General features: G+C 45.3%; 6 protein-coding genes across 6 annotated transcripts; 1 reads left to right on the forward strand and 5 right to left on the reverse strand.

The window, feature by feature from the left end:
- Nucleotides 1-1,202: 1,202 nt before the first annotated feature.
- Nucleotides 1,203-4,563, reverse strand: BHQ10_009277 (uncharacterized protein; the record flags this gene model as incomplete). Its single annotated transcript, XM_040882175.1, has 6 exons — nucleotides 1,203-1,395; nucleotides 1,448-1,834; nucleotides 3,101-3,265; nucleotides 3,317-3,483; nucleotides 3,546-3,860; nucleotides 3,919-4,563. The coding sequence occupies 6 exons, from the start codon at nucleotides 4,561-4,563 to the stop codon at nucleotides 1,203-1,205; spliced, it is 1,872 nt and encodes a 623-aa protein (XP_040737779.1).
- A 1,211-nt stretch (nucleotides 4,564-5,774) lies between these two features.
- Nucleotides 5,775-6,296, forward strand: BHQ10_009278 (uncharacterized protein; the record flags this gene model as incomplete). The annotated part of the gene is made up of 1 exon (XM_040882176.1): nucleotides 5,775-6,296. The coding sequence occupies one exon, from the start codon at nucleotides 5,775-5,777 to the stop codon at nucleotides 6,294-6,296; it is 522 nt and encodes a 173-aa protein (XP_040737780.1).
- A 773-nt stretch (nucleotides 6,297-7,069) lies between these two features.
- Nucleotides 7,070-7,537, reverse strand: BHQ10_009279 (uncharacterized protein; the record flags this gene model as incomplete). Its single annotated transcript, XM_040882177.1, has 1 exon — nucleotides 7,070-7,537. The coding sequence occupies one exon, from the start codon at nucleotides 7,535-7,537 to the stop codon at nucleotides 7,070-7,072; it is 468 nt and encodes a 155-aa protein (XP_040737781.1).
- Nucleotides 7,538-7,753: 216 nt separating this feature from the next.
- BHQ10_009280 (uncharacterized protein) lies at nucleotides 7,754-9,011 on the reverse strand (the record flags this gene model as incomplete). The annotated part of the gene is made up of 3 exons (XM_040882179.1): nucleotides 7,754-8,216; nucleotides 8,299-8,678; nucleotides 8,730-9,011. 3 exons carry the CDS (start codon nucleotides 9,009-9,011, stop codon nucleotides 7,754-7,756), a joined length of 1,125 nt encoding a protein of 374 aa, XP_040737782.1.
- Nucleotides 9,012-10,228: 1,217 nt separating this feature from the next.
- On the reverse strand, nucleotides 10,229-10,699 carry BHQ10_009281 (uncharacterized protein; the record flags this gene model as incomplete). The annotated part of the gene is made up of 1 exon (XM_040882180.1): nucleotides 10,229-10,699. One exon carries the CDS (start codon nucleotides 10,697-10,699, stop codon nucleotides 10,229-10,231), a length of 471 nt encoding a protein of 156 aa, XP_040737783.1.
- Nucleotides 10,700-12,635: 1,936 nt separating this feature from the next.
- BHQ10_009282 (uncharacterized protein) lies at nucleotides 12,636-14,573 on the reverse strand (the record flags this gene model as incomplete). Its single annotated transcript, XM_040882181.1, has 1 exon — nucleotides 12,636-14,573. One exon carries the CDS (start codon nucleotides 14,571-14,573, stop codon nucleotides 12,636-12,638), a length of 1,938 nt encoding a protein of 645 aa, XP_040737784.1.
- Nucleotides 14,574-14,791: the final 218 nt, after the last annotated feature.

Genomic DNA, 14,791 nt, shown 5'->3' on the forward strand with positions numbered 1-14,791 from the left:
AGCGGCTGATGGTGGGAAGCCACTTCGTATTCACTCTTATTACTAGCTGCATACTATGTACGTGTGATGGAAATACGAGTATGAGTTGCATTCCAGAGAAGTTCCATGCATCTACAGCATTAAGATCACGCCCATATCGTAACCATCCATACTGCGTTGCGATCAGAGTTCGGTTGATGTGTACGTACTAACTATGTAGGAGGAACAAACGAAGACTTTAGGGATGAAACGTCGCTGCCGTCCTGAGGCATCCACCGGCCGTTTGTCTGGTCTGTTTTTGGCAGGGATCGGCGTGCTATCGCCTTGAAAGCCTTACTATGTACATCGGATATACATACCGTGTTGCGTATTGCTACTCCAGACTGTAATTCAACAGAGCATATTCTCGATCTCCGTTCTGCCACTTGTTCCAATCATTCCTCATTATCTACATGTTCCGTTGTACAAGACCTGAAGAATTTAAGATTGCGATGCTTGAATCTGGGATGGAATCAAAGACTTGGACAATGTAAGACAGACTCTTGGAGCGGAGACGGCGGGAACGGGAGATTACTAGTACGCTGACGCTGCCACACAGCCAATCACCACGCTGTACCTGCTGCAACTCCACCCATATGGCGCTGACGCTTGCCCTGTTCTGGCCTAGTGAACGGGGCCTCATTTACCCCTGGACTAGCCTGTATTTTATGTACGTATTACTACGCACTAGGTACTATGAACAAAGTGAATACGTACCAGCAAAATATGGGAATCGCTACGTGCATGGGTGCTGGGTCTAGACCTGACGATCATGATCTCGACCTTCCTATAGAAAACTTCAAGATTAGCTCAACATCAGAACCAGCGATTGGGTATTGACATGCCGAAGCTTGTACGCAATCTGACGCCCGCTTTTATCGTCAAAAACATGAAGAGCGGGTGTCTCGAACCCAATTTCTCAACTACGTATAAAACAATCGATGCTCGTATGTGTTCAATTTTAGCCTCTGGTAAGAGCTGAGAATCCATCAGCTCCAGTGGACGCTTTTACCATGTTATTGTTCCTCGTTGTGATAGACGAATATAGTACAAATTATGAATTATTAGAACATATACATAAATATATATATGCTTCGTGTCAAGAGGTCCAAGCTCGTAGCATTCCGTCCAGTACCTCTGAGACCATAGATACCTACATGTAGGTACACCGAAGCAAAAGCCGTTTAGAGACTTTTACTTCCCTTCTGAAATGCTGCAAGTTCCTCTTCAGAAGTATACTTCTTCATCGTCGGCGTGAGTCCCAGTAACCTGCCCGCCAAGGCAAAAGCCGCCTGCACCTTCCAGGGCACCCACCAGCGCAGCGGACCCAGCCACGTTGCAGTGGGAAACCACACAAGAGCCGTAGCCGAAACGTGCCTGGAAGAGTCAATACTCAATTCTACTTGAAGAGGAGGATAAAGGAGCTCACTGCGTCAACATGATCTGAAACGGATTCAGCGCAACCTTCTTCTCATGCACGTCACTGACATACATGAGTAGATTCTTAAAAAACACCCGATCCATCATCTCATCCACATCATCTGGATGCGCCCAGACCAGCATGACGGTATCTTCAGCGCTGTCCGGGACGGGCTCGAAGGAATGAGGAACCCATGGCTTGATCTCGTGCTGCCCATCCTCCGCAGTCCAGACGCGCTTGGTCACTGACCATCCTTCAACAGTCGCGACTTTACCTTGGAGGACTTCAAAAGTCTCGGATTGATTGAAATGGAGGTGTAGCGGTGGTGCTTGAGGATGCGCAGAGCCTGTTCTGCAGAGAGGGTGGTCATGCTTGTACGTTGCCCGCATCATAACCCTATTTGAGGTCAGTGAGAGTACACTACTAGATTAGGTGGTAGTTCGAGACTGACGTAGCATCTCTTGAGGGATGTGGCTGCAAAAATTCTAAAATAAAACTCCCTTCAAAGAGAGTATACGGGCCACCAATTACCCGTTCATCGAGGGGGGTTTTCTGTGCCGCCATAATGCCGAATATCGCGACTATCGCTCTGCAGATATTATGAGGAAAATTTGCTATCCCAAGAAAAACAGGCAAATAGAAGTTGGGGCGAGATTATGAATAACTTCGAGCGTCGGAGCGGGGCCGAATGGAATACAGGGTTCATATATAGATCAAGCCACGATGGAGCTTATTATAGAGCTTGTACGTACATATTTGTACGCTAAACAGTTTGATAATCACCTGAAAGTCAAATTGATCATGGTTCGCTCACTGCGACTCTGCTCGGCCTTTAGAGAACAAGGCTTTCTAAGGTACAAGACAGGATTAGTTCATAACCACTAAGACACTAAGATGGCTGCGGCTGAAGTAGCAAGAGATTTCTAGCCAATTGATACTCGGCTCCAGGCGAGCTGAACATTTAAACCTTTATAATTCATGCTAGTGATCCAATTTGTAATCTTTGAATTGATAGCACGCACGTACGTGCAAAGTGAACAGTATACGCCAAATCTTAATTTCAAATCTAGACCGGCCGCCTCGAAAATATATTTAGGGCAACTCATCTCCGTAGGTGCAAGGCTTACGGGACTTCTGGTAAATGACGCTATTGAAATCTTCAGACTTTGTACATTGATGTGTCCATGTACTTGAAAAATGTATATTACTCGAGCTAAAGATCCAGAGATTTGTATCTAGATTTGATCGAACGCATACAGAATATTAAGGCAGGAAACTAGATAGATGAATATTTATGAACACAGGTATCATACTACCCAGGCAAGATGGGACGTTTTCCCATATCGACTCATTCAATCGTTGAGAATATATCTAGATATGAAGCAGAAGCACCTGACATTCACCGTACTTTCTCCAACCACCTATCAACTGCAATCGTAATTATCGCTGCTTATTGTAGAGGATTCCACTTCTTTCGGCGTCAAGTTTAAAACCCTTGACTGACAATCTGCGGACGATGACCAACTGTGAAGATAAAGTATCCTTCATCATTTGCTTGATTTACATGCAAGTTACTTTATCGCATGACATTGTCTCTTATGAAGAATTGCGAAAAAGAATTGCTGGACTCCCTCATTTAAGTGGTGTTTTCATTCGACTCACTGTCCCGACACCGTTTGCCGGGGCGTCAGATGAACCATCAAGGGGGATTTCTCCCACATGAGCCAATGTCGCTGTTCCATCCAATTTCGGCATTCGTCCGCGAGCTTCAGGTCGAAATTGAAGATTAGGAGAGCGAAGACCAATCGCGTTTCGCCGTAGACCAGACTGGAGAGAACGGGTCAGCTTGCGATTGCACCAACGACTAGAAACACTTACGTTTGACCCATACAGTTTCGTGGGCCAACGTGGAAAGGCTGCAAAGCCTTTGGCTGGTCCTTAGAAAACTCGGGATCACCGAGGAAGCGCTCTGGGCGGAAAGCGTGTGGGTCAGCGAAGTATTTCTCGCGATGATATAGCGCCCAGTGGTGGACTGCCACAGTGGTCTGTCCGATGTGAGTTATGATCATGATAGTGTAAAATAGGTTGCAAGGGTGATCATATTTACATTCTCAGGTACAAATTCTCCAAGTATATATCCTCCTCCCTTGGGGACCATGCGCGGGAGTCCGTTGCCAGCGGGAGAATACACTCGCAGGGTTTCATTGATGCAGGCATTCAAGTAAGATAGCTGAGCGACACTAGCGAGGGTGATTTCATCCGCCTTGTCAAAGGTTGACCGGATCTCCTCCTTTACTTTTTCGTAAACACTCTCGTGTTTCAAAAGGAGGTAGGCCATGCCCATAAGCAATGTCGCAGTACTTTCAGCACCGGCGCCGATAAACAGCTGAGCATTGGCAGTGAGGTCGTCGATGCTTAGATTCTGCGACAGGTGCGTCAGCGTTTCGAACATGATAAGCCAAGGAAACATGATGGCTAACCAATTCTTCCCTCTTTTGCATGAGGCCATGTACGAAGTCAGGACGTGTTCCTTGTAGATTCATTCGTCGCTGCATCTTTTCCTTGCTGCTGCTGAGATGTGCGTCACGGAATTTTTTCATTTTCTTGGAGAATATCATGAGGAGAAGGCTCTTCAGCCATGGGAAAAAGCCCAGAACCTGAAACAAGATAGCTGTCGTTCCCAGGTTTGACATCGTCGTGAGCCATTCGTCTTCCTTCCCCTCTTTCAAGCAGCCGAAAGGTTCGCCGAATGATAGATCAGCGACGATGTCAAAAGCGACATAGGAAAACCAGTCGGAAAGAACAACCAATTGACTTTTTGCGGAAACTTCTCGCAGTTTCTGACAAAAGAGATCCACATAACCTCGGATTATCGGTCCCTGATCTCGCACAGTTTGTTCGGAAAATCCATGGGCCATTGGTCGACGTAGACGTGCGTGCTGCTCACGGTCCTCATTGACAATACTCAATTTCTCGCCTTTGAACGTGCGGTAGAACCATGGCGCTTTTCCCATTTCCTCCTGACCGGCTTTCTTGTGGCCCATAATGTGCTCCCACGCATCGGGATGGGAGAAAGAGAGCTCGTCGGGTGCGAGACGGACGATGTCACCATAGCGCTGGTGCATTTCCAGTACATCATAATGAAGTTTTCCTCGAAGTGCCTGGAATATGTATGCTAATCGCGTTGCTCTGTTTAAGAGGGGTCCTGGGAAGCGACTCAGTGGGTGGAAGTATACATTGTAGATCGCTTTAGTGACCACCCAGAATACGACCTATTTTCCATTTTTGTCAGAATTCAAATTAATTCGGAGAGGGTAATGAGGGAGGTTAAGATACCGCTATTACTACAGAGCCAACAGAGAACATCCCGCCGGGTTACTGTTGTGCTTTGTTTTTGATGATTGTATAGGGTAGAAATATAAAGGACCAAACTCTGTATGGATGTTGTGAGTGGTGTATTTTACTCTTATTGCAAACATTGAACACGAATGGTCGCACAAAGTATTCATCACTTGCAACCTACAAACTGCTCGCTGTGAGCAAGACCCCCCCTAGCATTCCTTGTATATTCCCTTAAGTTCTCCACTGCCCTGCTGCCATTTTGGGCTACCTCTAAAAAAAAAATATAGCGGTCTAGTACCATGACGCTCTCCGCATTTGGGACATTCAACGAATTTCAACATTTGAAAGTTAAGAATTACAAATTACATAGTTATTGTCGTAAAGATGACAGAACGATGCGGAGTCAGTGACATGAACGGTACGGGCCGGCCAGAAACTGTCGCTCGGAAGCCATCACATCCGGGAACCTCCTTACTGATTAATGATGATCGTCACAAGGATGCTTATTGTTGCGAGGGCTAGAGATCTGCGACCAAAGCAATTGATTCCAAAGTTGCCGAGTACATGTTGTATAGTGCATGAAGTAATGCGGCTTGCATGAAGTGTGATAAGAATGTTCTGTGCGTGACATTGCTATCGAAATGTTTGCTTATGTGTATGCCACATCTTGAAGCAAGGGGCAAAGCCGTCTTTGTGTACATTGAGATGGCCTGTATGCTGTGTTCTATACGTGGCAATGTGACACACCGCTCCAGATATCTGAACCCTGCTAAAGACCATCCTGATTTAGATCAAGCGAACTATCACTAACATTACCCATTCGATCACTCACACCTTTAATCAAATCTTTGACCTAGAAGAAGCTCGCCTCCAAAAAAAACAAGAATCAATCGTTCTGAGCCCTCAAACTAAAGAAAGCAACTAGAACCACCGCAAGTGTCATCTTACCTACACCCTCTAGGCACAGGAGTATCTGATAACAAAATATTAGACCATGGCACCCACCATCAGAGAGAAACTCGTGGCATTAGCATACAAGTTCGCCGCAACCGTCAACGACGGCGACATGGACGCAAGCATGGCCATTCGCACAGAGAACTGTCTTACGCACCAGTGCTGTCCAAGCCTTAACACCAAGCCCCTGACCAATAACGATATCAGGGCATACTTTGACGAATGGACCAAAATTGGCATTAACTCTAAATTTTCGATCACGGACGAGAGATTTATGGTGGTCGATGATGTTGCAAAGAGGGTTTCATTCCGCGCCGTAGGTAGCGCGGACACTATCGGTGGTCCGTACGAGAATGATATCCTAGTTATTCTGCAAGCGACGGACGACTGCGCTCTCGTGGCCGAGATCTGGGAGTATTTCGACGCGATAATTAAAAAGGAACTTCTGGATCGATTGACAGCTGTGCAGGCGGCTAGTGGTTTGAATCGTTACGCCGTCAGCACCGCCCCTGAAAATCATGGGGTGCCCTCAGCAAAGATTGAACCAAAGGTTGCTGCGTAGTCATGTCTGTTGTTGAAATGGGCATTATCGGTATTGGATGAGGACTTGCCTGCTTTATAAATCTAGACCATATCTCGAGGCTTTGATGCCGGAGTCTGACTCTCTCTGAAGAGAGTGGTGGTTGGTGAGCATGATATGAAATAAATGCCTTGATTGAGAGATGTTCTACGTAATTACCTTGTAGATTCCGAATATAAATGATACATTCTCTTGCGATGAGGTAGACTTTGAAGGAATCATGGAATTTTGTTTCTCTAACGTTTCATGACTTATAAATCGTATGATTTCCAATGGCTATATCCTTTCCTAACAGTATATAATTCTTATACTTTCAACAACAATCCCAATAGCACAACGGATCATGTCTTGTGGCAAGAGCTTGCGCAAATAGTCAATCAACTGTTGACAGCTAGGGAGATTAAACCACAGAGGACCCCTAGGAAGATCTCGTTAGTACACTTGCATTGGTACAGTGGATATACGTGGAGGTCACGAATTGGTTTCTACATCTAACAGCGGTAGTCCCGAGATTCGTACCATTCCCATCAAGACAATAGATTCAAACATCGCGCCGATAGTTATTACGGATTGAATGAAATCAGAAAACGCAAGCCAAGTCTAGCATGAGGTTGCGTGATTGGATCAATTAAGAACCCGAATGATAGTAACAGAATAAGTACAAAACAGAAATTAAACATTAACCGGGGTCGAATCGCCATAATTATGCCCAATACTTCGGCGAAAAGCTAAGGTGGACCGTTTCCCCTTATTCTTCACAAGTGACTAGCTCCAACAGCATCCTTTTGTTCTCCTTTCTTCACTGACTTCCATTCGATGACTACGGCGCCAAATATTGAAATGGAACTCATCGCCACTGCGAGGTAAAAAGTCTGCATTATCGACTTGTTGTATGCGAATAGTGCCTCCGGTAAAGCGGACTTGGAAACCATATTCCTGATCTCCAACGCACCCCCGCTGATGATCTTGCTGGCGTCTAGCTGCGGGTCGTACTGGTGAAAATTGGCAATGAGGCGATTTTGAAAAACATTCTGGGCGATAACCAAGGAGACCGCTCCACCAATGGTCTGTGAGAACATTATAATGGCGATACCCACTGCAATATCCTCTTTTGGCAAGGCATTCTGGACCACAATCACACCCAATTGCGAACCAATGCCCTCGGCGATTCCAAAAAAGATTTGATATCCGATCCACTCACCAGGTCCCGAGTCAACCGTCATAGTGGATAATAAACCGCAACTAACTGCTGCTAAGACAGACCCTGCAAGAATGGATGGGGTATAATGACCAAAGCGAGCCACTAAAAAGCCGGAAAAGATACTTGTCATAATGAAGGAGACAAAGAGAGGGATATTCATGACCCCAGACTTTGACGGCGAATCGTTCTTTATGGCTTGAAACCAGATTGGTAGCTGGATATATAATTAGTGGATGAATTAAAGATGAGGTTCAAATGGAGAGGGGGAACTTGCATAGTAAACGACAACGAACATGGCCGATAAGATGGTGAAACTATAGAGCCACGCACCCCAGACGTTTCTATTTTTGATGATTCGAGGTGGAAGAGTGGCATTCTCTTGCTGCCAGTATTGAATGAGGATGAACGCACAAATCAATACACCACCCATGACAAAGGTCACGATAACATGCCAGTTATGCCATGGATACTTGGAGCCACCCCACTGAAGGGCTAAAAGTAAGCATACGATGCCGGGAAGAAAGACTATAGTACCAGGAATATCGAATTTTCTCAGGTCTTGAAGAGAGGTAATTCCGGGAAGTTTTTCCTTCTGCGGTTTCACCAGGAAAAACAGGAACAAAGCCGTGACACCTCCGAAAGGAAGATTGATGTAGAAGCACCAACGCCACGAGAGGCGATCGGCAAAGATACCACCTAGTCTAAAACATTGAGACAAAAGTCCCATTACATTAGCTTCAAGTTTGACCGCCACAAAAGTTGGACAACTGGGACTGCACGTACACTGGACCAAGCACACTGGAAACAGCGAAGACACTGGTAACTGCACTGGTGTATATGGGACGTTTTTCAAGTGGAACAGTTTGTGAAATAATAAGGAAAGCTCCAGTTGTGATGCCCGATCCCCCTAGGCCAGCCACCGCTCGACCCAGAATGAGAGCTGTAGATGAAGGAGCAGCGCCGCATACCAAAGATCCAATCTCGAAGATTCCCAAGCTTATGAGAAAGACCCATTTCGTGCTGTAGGAAGAATAGATTTTACCGTAAAGGAGTTGAAACGCACAGTTAGTGAGCATATAGGCACTTCCATACCAGCCAACATCGTCTAGGGCGTGAAAGTATTCCGTGATGGAGGGAATTGCGGTGGCGACAATTGTATTATCCTAAATTTAGAAGGAATAGAGATCAACACAACAGGGGACTTGTACGCATACTCTAGGAGTGGATTCATATTTGCTCACCAGTGAGACACAAAATACAGCGAGTACCAGAGCAATAGTAATGAAGATCAGCTGATAGGTTGCAGGACCCTTATCTTTTTTTCCCTCCGAAGAAGTCATAATCCTCTCTGACTCAGTTTTCCCCGAAGCCGCCGAACGAGAATCCATCTCTTGCTCTTCGTGTTTCTCGTGAACAGTATCCTTGTCCGAGGGGTGATATTCGTTGTCATTGTTGTAAGTATCGAGAGCGACCTCTTCTGGGATATTCTGGACCATGATCGCGATTTCCTGAGGTCTGATACCGCTTTTCTTTCGGTCTTTAATATATCTCGTTAAGTTAGTAGAGCTTTTTAGAGAAAGAAGGACAGAATATTCATTTTCTTTTCTGCTCTGCGTACATAACAAGAAAAGCTGATCTAGTTGAGGGAAGGTAATCAGTTTATGGCCGGGCAAAGATCTTCAACTCCTTGCAGACAAACAATGAAATTAGGCAGCCTTGAAAGTGATTAGATATTCTTTTTGGGAAATGAAATTGAATACTTCAATGATTAAAACATGTCTGCTAGGCTCAGGATCTGCTCTATTGCATTCAAAGACCGGAAAGTTGTACTGAGGCTGGATCAATGGATGTCATTTTTGTACTCCTGCTACTGCCATTTTACTAAAGTGGGATGTAAACTTAATGTCCCTCGTTCCTCGGCCCGTTCCGGATTGAACTGTTTTCATAACCTTTCATGGTTAAGTGCGGTGTTATGAGAAATGCGCCCCTTGCTGCGGCTTTCGGAAGCTGAAATGCGAAGATCAACGGTGCCAGTGCTGGCAAGCTCCCTGGAAAATGCCAGAAATATCAATGTAAGATTCTTGTATTCTCTTCTTATGGTTAAGAACTGTGATTCTAGTGGACTATCATACTTCAGTCAGAGATCCACAAGGCCTGAACCTGCTTTGACCAGTCTGGGTTGTTTTGCACATTCTTGATCCACACGGAGGTCTCTGTAGTGTTATAAGTAAGATAGATTAACTCGAAGCGAGGTATCCATCAATGATACCATCTAACGGTATACACATAGCCCAAAGGTCAGCCGATATCTGAGAGAAAAACATCAACGATTCATTGTACTTTGGGCATGCCTTAGGCCGAAGAAGTTCTGGAGGACGACAAGTTATGTTCATGATGATCACACAAAGCCTTGTCTTTCTTATCTATACGACATACGTAGTAGACATGATTGATCCTATTGAGTTCAAAAAAAATACTAGGAAAGAAACGAGTTGGTCACCACTATCATCATTATGTAAGTCGAGGCAGTTCCAATTCTTATTTACCATTCATTGGCAATGGATAAGCTGAACCCTGGTAAAAAGATATGCAACTGTAGACATAGCACGACGGCGATAAGCAATAATTTATCTTTAAGAGCTTTATTCCTATTCTCGCCACATTTTAGGGAGTGTTTTAGTTTCCGGTTACATGCATCAAGAAGAGCGCCATCTTACGCATCCGCCTTAATCATATGAGCCAACCATGGAGCAGGTGCCTGTGAAGCCTGAAGAACACGGGTTTCGAGCTCCTCCAAAGCCGCTGTGTCAGGAAAACTCTTGATATCAGCAAGTAATTTGCCGTCTTCTGTCATTGTGAGAATGAAAACAAAATCATTTGCCCAAGGTCCAACACATGTTTCAAATTGGCCTCTCACACGCATCGTCACTTTCTTTGCCCATTCATCAATTACCATATCATTCTCTTCAAGTAACGAGTACTTTGCGTCTTTAAACACTCGCTTGTAATCCTCCAAGAGGGGCTTCAATTGGTCGCATGTTTTAGAGGTTGTCCTGCTGGGAGCCATGCCGGTGCTACGACAGGTTGGCGTGCGCAGGGCTGTCATTCGGTCGGCTTCCAAGCAGCTTTGAGCCTGTAGGAACTTCAATGCGGTAGCATAAAGCTGGTCACGGATAGGGGTCATGATCGGTGTATTACTAGGGTCACATGAACGGGTAAATCGAGACTAAGAGAGAGGAATAGCTCAAAGGACGTACGTAGGTGATGATGACCACTAATGTAAAACGACGCTTCTTGACCGAAGTTGCGAGTTCTGATCCTTCTTCAAGGCTTGGGGGTATATTAGGAAGTACGAAGAGCGATAGGATTATGAGACGCAGATAGTGCCATTTCCTACCTGTATCTCATATATGTATTTTAGCATTGCAGTGGTTTTCTTTCAGTGATTTTGTAATTAAGCGGCAGTAAGGGATATAGCGGTAAGCCATGTAGCGGTCAAAAAAAAAGCACACTTAATTCTATATACATACCTTATAGGCAAGGAGACTAAATGCAACAATAAGTAAACTTCCCGACGATGCTTCACTTATCGGCATATATTTCGTACATGGCCCCACCGCATTCATTAATTACACATAAAAATGAGAGTTGCCATAGATCAATAGATCATCATTCATGTCACGAATTGAGCGTTTACTCTATCGGGGAATCCAAGGACTATTGACGCTGCGTAACATAGTTACATGTATATGGATATGTATGTGTTTAACTGCAGATGAGAGAGATCTGCAATATGCATAAACTTGGACTTGGATAATTCTATTATCCTTGATGCTTCCGAGGTCCATTGACCTAGTCTTCCCTTGATGACCTTAATTGCCATGTTTAATATAATTCCCCAGAAACACGACTTGTTGCTTACAGAACATGCCTACCCATCGCAAATTTCGATCCCATCAATCGTCTCTTCTCAGCGCTCAGCCATGACCGGTACCAGTGTGTCTTCAGAATTTCTGGAGCCTCAAACCATCGATGTTCTGCTAAGACTATTGGCTTTTGTTTGCTGGTCGCTTAATTACATCAATACTATGCGGATGACCATCAAATCTCAACTCCCCAGTATCTCGTTCATATCAATCTGCTGCGATGTTGGGTGGGAAATAGTTTATGCTTTTATTTATCCTCTTGCGAGTTCTCATTGGGCAGGTGGCATTCGTGTATGGTTATTGCTGCATAGCATCATGATGCTCACCGTGATGAAGTATGCACCCAATGAATGGGAACATGCTCCGTTCATGAAGCGCTATGTCCCTGTGGCTTACTTGATGGTAACTGCGGGTTTCATGGCCGGTCAGATGGCTCTGGCTGCCGAGATTGGGCCAGAGTTAGGATTTCATTGGGGTGGAGCTTTATGCCAATTCATAGCTAGCTTCGCTGGCATTTGTCACTTGGTCAGTCGGGGAAGTACTCGAGGAATTTCTCTCAAAACATGGTATGTTAGGTCCCTTTATAACGTCTCCGATATCGATCAAATTTCACTCATACCGAAAAAGGATGTTTCGCGCCACAGCAACTGCAGGGGGCTTTACCAAGTTGACAATTCGGTATATGTATGAGTTGGGTGACGAACCTTGGCTTGAAAGTCCTATGTGTTGGTTCTATATTGGATGCACTCTTACTATGGACGCCATATATCCTATTCTACATTATCTGGTGACTCGCGATGAGCGTCAAAAGGAGGGGGAAAAAGTGAAGAATAAGTGAAGAACATATGTTATGGAAATGTACCATCGTTGTAGACGGGATAGACGGGGGTAATGTGTAGTGTCTTTGGTGTTACTTACTTTTCTATGGTTCTCATTTGTTACCAGAATATTCGCGCTATACCTAGGCATTTTTCAATACACAGCAGTACGGATTATAAAATGATTGAAGGATCTTAATTTACCTCAGCCTTGGTCTATATGTTAAGTGACATGGCAATACTGTCTATCCGTATAAGCTACTAAGTGTGAACGTACAGAGACAGTACTTTCAATCAAAATGGAAGGACAAGCTGCAATCTATCTTGGTGCATAAAACAAGGAGTGAGATTATATCTGCTATAAGTATCTATATGATTAGTTCTGGTCACCGTGAATGAACTCCAACCCTTCTAAATCTCCAGTAGCCCTCCACTGCTCTAGGATCTTGACATATTGAGCCATTCCTGCGCCCCAAGGTGACTTTCGAGCAAGCTGTTTCTTCTCTGTCTCGCTCCTGCCATGACTACTTGACAAAGTATAACTTTCTCGTCCACATTGTCCCGCAGCTGCGAAAGCATGTGAGCTCAACACTGTTCGTGTTGCCCAGTCTTCCTCGCCTTCATGCGTGGGATGCACGGCAATTCGGCCAGATTTATTCGCACGGCCTAGTGCACTTTGGATAATATATGATACATGTGCAGCAGCCTGTTCAAACATATATACCTGGTTTGCGGTGACACCCGCCTGCGATAGGCCTGGGAAGAAGAAATTTGGAAAGCCTCGAGTTAATACACCGTGCAATGTTGCAACTCCATTGGACCATTTTTGTTCCATTGATCGTCCGTCCTGACCGATGACCTCTAAATTAGCACGAAAAGATGGGCACAAGTTGCTCGAATCATATCCGGTTGCTAGTACAATGAGATCTAGCTCGATTTCCGTGTCCCCGTGCAAAACCCCCCCGCGAGTCAGACGTGTTACGCCTTGGCCCCGAGTGGCCACGAGCTGAACATGTGGAGAGTTGTAAACCTGGAAGTAAGTATCGTGAAAGCACGGTCTCTTGCACCATCCGGGGTGCACTGGCAGCAGTGCTTCAGCGATGTTATCTTTACGAACAGTGTCACGGATACTCTGGCGGAGGGCGTCCTGCCTGGATTTATCCAACTCCCTAATGAGCGTGAGAAAATTGGGATCTACATTCGATTCTCCTCCAATTGTTGCGGCGTATGAACGAAATCTTGTCCACCCATCGGTCACCAAGTCAATTTCATCTGTCTTGGGAGTGGGATTGGAAAGAAACGAATTGAAATTCTCGGCACGTCGTCTCTGCCACCCATGCCCCTGCTTCTGGATATGCTCTTCCCACCAATCCCGGTCGGTGGCTGGATTTGGCTCGATGCCGACTTCTGACGGTGTTCGCTGAAATACATACACCTCCTTGGACCACTTCGCTAGTTCTGGGATCACTTGGACCGCAGTAGCACCTGTTCCTATTATTCCAACTCGCTTATCCTTCAGTCGTTCTAGATGAGGTGCTTGGGGCGACCCTCCAGTCACCGAGTAATTCCAGCGAGCTGTGTGGAATATGTGACCCTGGAAGTCGTCTATACCGGCGAGTTCAGGAATTTTAGGTTTGCTCAAGGAACCTGTGGCCACGATGACAAATTCCGACGAAAGAACAAGTGGTCGCGTTGCCTCCTGATCAAAAGTCGTTGTAGTCCCAAGTCCTGTCCAAGTGAGCGTTTTGTCATCCCATGTGAGGGACTTCATTGTTGTATTGAAGAGGGTTCGTTTGTCCAGTTGCCACTGTCGAGCGATGGCATCAGCATGCTGACGAAGTTCCTCGCCTGAAACATATTTTCGGCTAGGCACGTGGCCTGTCTCCTCCAACAAAGGCATGTAGATATAGCTTTCGATATCGCATCGCAGTCCAGGATAGCGATTCCAGTACCATGTACCTCCGAATCCATTAGCTGCATCAACCAGCAAAATATCCTCCAGTGATATTCCAGATTGCAGAAGGCGGACTGCAAACAACAGGCCACCGTATCCTGCCCCGATAATCACGATTTTGGTATGATTTGAAGTTGCTAGAGAATTATGCCTGGGAGCTGTGGAGGGTTCATGTTCGATCCATGGATTTCGCGCAAAATCTTTAAGTCGTTCTTTGGTGTCGAGACTGCTGTCTTCTATTTTCGTTTCGATTCTTATACACTGCAGACAGCTGCTCACCACTTCAATCTCGTGGCAACCCCCCTTTTTTTCCATACCAGAAGTGTCGAGGCCTTCGGCATCAACAATATCTACCGCCATTTTTCTCGATCAATTGTGAAGATGAAGTAGAATAAAGGAGGTTTGCAATTGCGAAAAACGAATTGAACTCTAGCGTGTATAGATGGATACTACTACAATGACATGGACAAGAGAAAGAGAATAGGGAACTTAGAATCATGTCATACTAGGGATACCCTCTAAAAATTGTCCATAAGACACGATCCGATCTGGGTTCTAGTCATGTCAGGCTGGTTGCA

The sequence above is a fragment of the Talaromyces amestolkiae genome, assembly GCF_001896365.1.
Source record: "Talaromyces amestolkiae strain CIB chromosome Unknown scaffold23.1, whole genome shotgun sequence".
Taxonomy (NCBI): Eukaryota; Fungi; Ascomycota; class Eurotiomycetes; order Eurotiales; family Trichocomaceae; genus Talaromyces; species Talaromyces amestolkiae.